The 8,329-nt window shown below is 39.4% G+C and overlaps 1 protein-coding gene across 1 annotated transcript; it reads right to left on the bottom strand.

Annotated features, from left to right (window-relative positions):
* Nucleotides 1-5,889: 5,889 nt before the first annotated feature.
* LOC128701296 (pro-resilin-like) lies at nt 5,890-8,120 on the bottom strand. Its single transcript, XM_053794950.2, has 3 exons — nt 8,082-8,120; nt 7,092-7,199; nt 5,890-6,251 (listed from the first exon to the last, which is right to left on the bottom strand). The coding sequence occupies exons 1-3, from the start codon at nt 8,091-8,093 to the stop codon at nt 5,988-5,990; spliced, it is 384 nt and encodes a 127-aa protein (XP_053650925.2). The 5' UTR covers nt 8,094-8,120; the 3' UTR covers nt 5,890-5,987.
* Nucleotides 8,121-8,329: the final 209 nt, after the last annotated feature.

The raw sequence follows: 8,329 nt of genomic DNA, 5'->3' as shown, positions 1-8,329 counted from the left end.
AACAGTCACTAACATACTAGAAACTACAATATACTACAATCTTAATTATACTAGAAAGTTTCAGAATAATGCTTTCTCATTCTCTTCCTCACTCAGTTGTGTTTCACTGAAGGCTCTTCTCTTTCTTTTCGTTTATCCAGTCGAGTTTCTCATATCACTTTTTTTAGCATTTTATCACCTCATTTTATATAATGCAATATTTAAGCTGTTTAAAAAACATGTTTATAATTAAGTTTATTTTATTACTTGACTTTATTGTAAATATTTTATCAACTTTATCTTTATTTAATTATCTATTGGGTTTTTGGTGATAATTTTGTTCAGATCCCCAGAAGATTAAATTAAAAAAATATATATTCATTATATTTATCCTGTTGTAAATTATTATTGTGGAATAAATAACTATTAGTATGTAAACTGTTTATTATATACTAGTCAAGGATCACTAGTCAAGAATCACTAGTCAAGGATCACTAGTCAAGGATCACTAGTCAAGGATCACTAGTCAAGGATCACTAGTCAAGGATTACTAGTCAAAGATCACTAGTCAAGGATTACTAGTCAAGGATCACTAGTCAAGGATCACTAGTCAAGGATCACTAGTCAAGGATCACTAGTCAATGATCACTAGTCAAGGATCACTAGTCAAGGATTACTAGTCAAAGATCACTAGTCAAGGATTACTAGTCAAAGATCACTAGTCAAGGATCACTAGTCAAAGATCACTAGTCAAGGATCACTAGTCAAGGATCACTAGTCAAGGATCACTAGTCAAGGATCACTAGTCAAGGATCACTAGTCAAGGATCACTAGTCAAGGATTACTAGTCAAAGATCACTAGTCAAGTATTACTAGTCAAGGATCACTAGTCAAGGATCACTAGTCAAGGATCACTAGTCAAGGATCACTAGTCAAGGATCACTAGTCAAGGATCACTAGTCAAGGATTACTAGTCAAGGATCACTAGTCAAGGATCACTAGTCAAGGATCACTAGTCAAGGATCACTAGTCAAAGATCACTAGTCAAGGATTACTAGTCAAAGATCACTAGTCAAGGATTACTAGTCAAGGATCACTAGTAAAGGATCACTAGTCAAGGATCACTAGTCAAGGATCACTAGTCAAAGATCACTAGTCAAGGATTACTAGTCAAGGATCACTAGTCAAGGATCACTAGTCAAGGATCACTAGTCAAGGATCACTAGTCAAGGGTCACTAGTCAAGGATCACTAGTCAAGGATTACTAGTCAAAGATCACTAGTCAAGGATTACTAGTCAAAGATCACTAGTCAAGGATTACTAGTCAAGGATCACTAGTCAAGGATCACTAGTCAAGGATTACTAGTCAAAGATCACTAGTCAAGGATTACTAGTCAAAGATCACTAGTCAAGGATTACTAGTCAAGGATCACTAGTCAAGGATCACTAGTCAAGGATCACTAGTCAAGGATCACTAGTCAAGGATCACTAGTCAAGGATCACTAGTCAAGGATTACTAGTCAAAGATCACTAGTCAAGGATTACTAGTCAAAGATCACTAGTCAAGGATTACTAGTCAAGGATCACTAGTCAAGGATCACTAGTCAAGGATCACTAGTCAAGGATTACTAGTCAAAGATCACTAGTCAAGGATTACTAGTCAAAGATCACTAGTCAAGGATTACTAGTCAAGGATCACTAGTCAAGGATCACTAGTCAAGGATCACTAGTCAAGGATCACTAGTCAAGGATCACTAGTCAAGGATTACTAGCCAAAGATCACTAGTCAAGGATTACTAGTCAAGGATCACTAGTCAAGGATCACTAGTCAAGGATCACTAGTCAAGGATCACTAGTCAAGGATCACTAGTCAAGGATCACTAGTCAAGGATCACTAGTCAAGGATCACTAGTCAAGGATTACTAGTCAAGGATCACTAGTCAAGGATCACTAGTCAAGGATCACTAGTCAAGGATTACTAGTCAAGGATCACTAGTCAAGGATCACTAGTCAAGGATCACTAGTCAAGGATCACTAGTCAAGGATCACTAGTCAAGGATCACTAGTCAAGGATCACTAGTCAAGGATCACTAGTCAAGGATCACTAGTCAAGGATCACTAGTCAAGGATCACTAGTCAAGGATCACTAGTCAAGGATCACTAGTCAAGGATCACTAGTCAAGGATCACTAGTCAAGGATCACTAGTCAAGGATCACTAGTCAAGGATCACTAGTCAAGGATCACTAGTCAAGGATCACTAGTCAAGGATCACTAGTCAAGGATCACTAGTCAAGGATCACTAGTCAAGGATCACTAGTCAAGGATCACTAGTCAAGGATCACTAGTCAAGTCAAGTCAAGATCACTAGTCAAGGATCACTAGTCAAGGATCACTAGTCAAGGATCACTAGTCAAGGATCACTAGTCAAGGATCACTAGTCAAGGATCACTAGTCAAGGATCACTAGTCAAAGATCACTAGTCAAAGATCACTAGTCAAGGATTACTAGTCAAGGATCACTAGTCAAGGATCACTAGTCAAGGATCACTAGTCAAGGATCACTAGTCAAGGATCACTAGTCAAGGATCACTAGTCAAAGATCACTAGTCAAAGATCACTAGTCAAGGATCACTAGTCAAGGATCACTAGTCAAAGATCACTAGTCAAGGATCACTAGTCAAAGATCACTAGTCAAGGATCACTAGTCAAGGATCACTAGTCAAAGATCACTAGTCAAGGATCACTAGTCAAGGATTACTAGTCAAGGATCACTAGTCAAGGATCACTAGTCAAGGATCACTAGTCAAGGATCACTAGTCAAGGATCACTAGTCAAGGATCACTAGTCAAGGATCACTGGTCAAGGATCACTAGTCAAGGATCACTAGTCAAGGATCACTAGTCAAGGATCACTAGTCAAGGATCACTAGTCAAGGATCACTAGTCAAAGATCACTAGTCAACGATCACTAGTCAAGGATAACTAGTCAAGGATCACTAGTCAAGGATCACTAGTCAAGGATCACTAGTCAAGGACCACTAGTCAAAGATCACTAGTCAAAGATCACTAGTCAAGGATTACTAGTCAAGGATCACTAGTCAAGGATCACTAGTCAAGGATCACTAGTCAAGGATCACTAGTCAAAGATCACTAGTCAAGGATCACTAGTCAAGGATCACTAGTCAAGGATTACTAGTCAAGGATCACTAGTCAAGGACCACTAGTCAAGGATTACTAGTCAAGGATCACTAGTCAAGGATCACTAGTCAAGGATCACTAGTCAAGGATCACTAGTCAAAGATCACTAGTCAAAGATCACTAGTCAAGGATCACTAGTCAAGGATCACTAGTCAAGGATCACTAGTCAAGGATCACTAGTCAAAGATCACTAGTCAAAGATCACTAGTCAAGGATCACTAGTCAAAGATCACTAGTCAAGGATCACTAGTCAAGGATCACTAGTCAAGGATCACTAGTCAAGGATCACTAGTCAAGGATCACTAGTCAAGGATCACTAGTCAAGGATCACTAGTCAAGGATTACTAGTCAAGGATCACTAGTCAAGGACCACTAGTCAAGGATTACTAGTCAAGGATCACTAGTCAAGGATCACTAGTCAAGGATTACTAGTCAAGGATCACTAGTCAAGGATTACTAGTCAAGGATCACTAGTCAAGGATCACTAGTCAAGGATCACTAGTCAAGGATCACTAGTCAAGGATCACTAGTCAAGGATTACTAGTCAAGGATCACTAGTCAAGGATCACTAGTCAAGGATCACTAGTCAAGGATCACTAGTCAAGGATTACTAGTCAAGGACCACTAGTCAAGGATCGCTAGTCAAGGATCGCTAGTCAAGGATCGCTAGTCAAGGATCGCTAGTCAAGGATTACTAGTCAAGGATCACTAGTCAAGGATCACTAGTCAAGGATTACTAGTCAAGGATCACTAGTCAAGGATCACTAGTCAAGGATTACTAGTCAAAGATCACTAGTCAAGGATCACTAGTCAAAGATCACTAGTCAAGGATCACTAGTCAAGGATCACTAGTCAAGGATTACTAGTCAAGGATCACTAGTCAAGGATCACTAGTCAAGGATTACTAGTCAAAGATCACTAGTCAAGGATCACTAGTCAAAGATCACTAGTCAAAGATCACTAGTCAAGGATCACTAGTCAAAGATCACTAGTCAAAGATCACTAGTCAAGGATCACTAGTCAAGGATCACTAGGCAGATACCCAGGTGTTGCACATGTATCTTATACATCAACATCTACGTTCTTTAAGACGCACAATCTGGTATATTATCTTCGTTTCATTTTTCAAGTCAGGTTAAGTAGATGGGCAGCAACATTGCATATTACTGAAACATTTCCAGCCTTGTTCCTGCGAGATTTCCTCTGTCAGTCGTACTTACATTCCAATTCTAATGTTCTAATCTCTCTTTTGTTGTATCTTTGTTGTAAGTCTTGTCTAGTGTAAGTATTTCATGCACCTCAGTCATAAATTATACTTTGGGAGATTCTGAAGAGAAGTTGCAGAGATTGGTGGATGAATTTAGTAGGGTGTGCAAAAGAAGAAAATTAAAAGTGAATACAGGAAAGAGTAAGGTTATGAGGATAAAAAGATTAGGTGATGAAAGATTGGATATCAGATTGGAGGGAGAGAGTATGGAGGAGGTGAATGTATTCAGATATTTGGGAGTGGACGTGTCAGCGGATGGGTCTATGAAAGATGAGGTGAATCATAGAATTGATGAGGGGAAAAGAGTGAGTGGTGCACTTAGGAGTCTGTGGAGACAAAGAACTTTGTCCTTGGAGGCAAAGAGGGGAATGTATGAGAGTATAGTTTTACCAACGCTCTTATATGGGTGTGAAGCATGGGTGATGAATGTTGCAGCGAGGAGAAGGCTGGAGGCAGTGGAGATGTCATGTCTGAGGGCAATGTGTGGTGTGAATATAATGCAGAGAATTCGTAGTTTGGAAGTTAGGAGGAGGTGCGGGATTACCAAAACTGTTGTCCAGAGGGCTGAGGAAGGGTTGTTGAGGTGGTTCGGACATGTAGAGAGAATGGAGCGAAACAGAATGACTTCAAGAGTGTATCAGTCTGTAGTTGAAGGAAGGCGGGGTAGGGGTCGGCCTAGGAAAGGTTGGAGGGAGGGGGTAAAGGAGGTTTTGTGTGCGAGGGGCTTGGACTTCCAGCAGGCATGCGTGAGCGTGTTAGGTAGGAGGGAATGGAGACAAATGGTTTTTAATACTTGACGTGCTGTTGGAGTGTGAGCAAAGTAACATTTATGAAGGGATTCAGGGAAACCGGCAGGCCGGACTTGAGTCCTGGAGATGGGAAGTACAGTGCCTGCACTCTGAAGGAGGGGTGTTAATGTTGCAGTTTAAAAACTGTAGTGTAAAGCACCCTTCTGGCAAGACAGTGATGGAGTGAATGATGGTGAAAGTTTTTCTTTTTCGGCCTTGGTGGGAATCGGCCAGTGTGTTAAAAATATATATATATATATATATATATATATATATATATATATATATATATATATATATATATATATATATATATATATATAATTGCTTGCATAATTTGTCAATTATATTTTTTATTCATAGATCCTTCGTATTATCTAAATAGAACACGGAGACATTACTGCTCCTTTATTTCCCCTTTACTCCTTTCCCTTCATGTTTTATTTCCCTATTTCGGTATTTGTTGATTTCTCACACTACAAAGGTCACCTGAGAACAATTAACAGATGTTTTTAACTTATGAAGACAAGACGAAGATAAAATATATCTTATTACAATTTGTTACTCAGACTCAGTGTGGATTATTAAATAAAAACATTATTACTGAGCAAACTTTTCTCAGCAACGTTTTTGTGGGAATAAATATATCGAATTGAATAGAGATTTTATTTTTATAACTATAACATTATTTATATATTCAAATTTATATAATAAGGATACGGTAACGTTTTTAGCTAGTATGTTTAGTTCGCTGGGTCAACCGTAAGTGGGAGCTGGCGTGTAGGTGGGCGCAGGGGCGGGCTGGTAGGCTGGGTACTGAGCCTCACCCTGGTATTCAACCTGGGCTATGTAGCCAGAGTCGCCGTTGACGTAGTAAGTCACCTTCTGTAGACGACCGTCGGGAAGCTGGACGTAATAACTGCCCTTGGTGTCGTAGCCGTCACGAGATTCTTGGTGACCAAAGTCGTTGCCAGCGTACTCGTCCTTCACTGCATAGGTGAAGTCGTACCGAGGAGGAGCCTGCAACACAACATTCATTCACGAAATCAAATGCCAAATTTTTAAAGCTGTAATCATTATCTCTTAGTGTTGATCATAGACTAGAAGATGGGCAGAAGAGACAGACTGCAGAGTACTATCTGGGAGGAAAAGATTGAGGGAATCAATCAAAATAAAACACTGGAATAACTATTACCAGAAAATACGTCTTCTAAACCATACCACGGGTGGGGTTAGAACCCGCGGGTTCTAACCCCACCCGTGGTATGGTTTGTTTGCAGTCGTGTCATTACGATTTCTTGAGTCACGTCTTCTAAAGTAATATCAGCAATTCAAGTTAGGCTCACAATCCAAAGATCAATATTTAGAAACCCAGAAAAAGACACGACCTAAACATTCGTTACAAGCAGCACCTGTGTGGAACCCTTATTTAATAAAATTAAGAATCGAGTGTGTGTCCAGGCTCGTGCCTGAAGCGAGCTGAAATCCGATCCCAGCAAAAACAGATCGGTGACTACACACAGACACTTATATAAGATGGACAAATACAGAGTGTATTAGAGGAAAGGACCAGGATAAAGAAATACAGATGGAAATTAAGTATAGACAATTTACAGAAACGTCAGGAAATACATTTATAGCAACACATTAGTAAAGAAATGCAATAAATTATGAAGCGACAAACTGGAGGACAACTGAAGCGTTGAAGCTACTCAGATAATATCAGTGAATAGAAGACTCTAGAGCTAGAATTCAGCGCCCATTAACTTATGCTGATAATTACTGTACAATAACACGAGCATAGCGTAAATATTATCTCATTTTCGTCGAAACATAAGCTTGAATATTGATTGAGCTTACCTCGGGCCCGGATGAGATAAAGATGGGTGCTGGAGCGCCATAACCTGCAGTTGGAGGTGGTTCAGGCCTGGCCACAGTTAACACTACAAGAGTGGCCAACAATAACACCTGAAGAACGGAACAGTAACACTTATTCTGTTAGTGTTCGTGGCTACAATTATATTTTATTCCATGTGTAAAAATAACTGCTTATTCAGCTTCATCAAATGAAATAAATTGTTATGGGATGGAAAACTGTTGATAGACAGATCAATTAAAACCTAGACAGACGATCTGTCTCTTGTATAAATATCAAGACAGATGTTGATTGTCTCTAGTTATTCAGTGGGATTCTAATTTCTTTTTCCTTCTGGATCTTACTCATCAAGTTTAGTCGTGCCGCGATTTATGAGTATAATCGGATTAACCTGTGAGTGTTGGCATTGTTAGTGATAATTTAAATATGGTGGTGGTGACTTGACTTGTAATATCTGACTAAGGTGCTTCTGACGGTGACCTCCACACTGGCTTACGCTGGTAGCAGCAGCTTAATTCAAAGCTTTAGTATGCATAGTAGTGGCAAGGAGCGTGAAGGCTGGCGACTACCCGGGGTGGGGTATTGTAATGGTACATGATATGGGAATACTAACAAATTATAATTGATTAAGAAATAAACATTAATTTTAATCTTTAAGAGAGCGTTTCCACTTACTGTTTGTATCTTTTTTTTCAACTACTTGAACTATTGTTTTGCTTATGAAGGATGGGGAGGATTTTCTGTACATTTACATGGGTGCTCACCGCGATAACCTGGTGTTTAGAATACCTAACGCAGAGTAACCATACTTAAAATGCCGCCTAACCTATTGTTTTGTTTCTGCAATACTATCAGTGTTCGCAGTGCTGATAATTTTTGGTTGCTGAATAAGTGTTGCGTGTAAAATAACAAGCACTGAGACCTCAGCATCTAAACAGAGCCCAGCACTGAGGAAACTAAGAGTGGATGTTTACCTTGCAAGACATGGTGAGCTGAGAATGTGTGTGTGGGGTCGTGTGATGCCTTGTGGTCGATGCTGCTGCCTTATATACCTGCTCCGTCCCTCACTTGATAAGTGTTACGTCACTCATGTCATCTTACTGCTGAATATTTTGGATAGTAAAAGGAGACACTCCTTTAATTATTGTTATTATACACTCTAACTTATGATATAGAAATCATGAAGAATAGAATGACTACTACTGATCTATATTTCCATATC

This window comes from Cherax quadricarinatus, chromosome 72 (genome assembly GCF_038502225.1).
Source record: "Cherax quadricarinatus isolate ZL_2023a chromosome 72, ASM3850222v1, whole genome shotgun sequence".
Classification (NCBI taxonomy): Eukaryota; Metazoa; Arthropoda; class Malacostraca; order Decapoda; family Parastacidae; genus Cherax; species Cherax quadricarinatus.
The sequence above is the reverse complement of the archived record's forward strand: the minus strand, read 5'-3'. Positions and strand labels throughout refer to the sequence as shown.

Excerpts from the sequence above, each read along its gene's own strand:
- LOC128701296 (XM_053794950.2), bottom strand. Across the intron at positions 6,252-7,091 it reads TTATCTCATCCGGGCCCGAG|GCTCCTCCTCGGTACGACTT; the intron begins GTAAGCTCAATC and ends GTTGTGTTGCAG.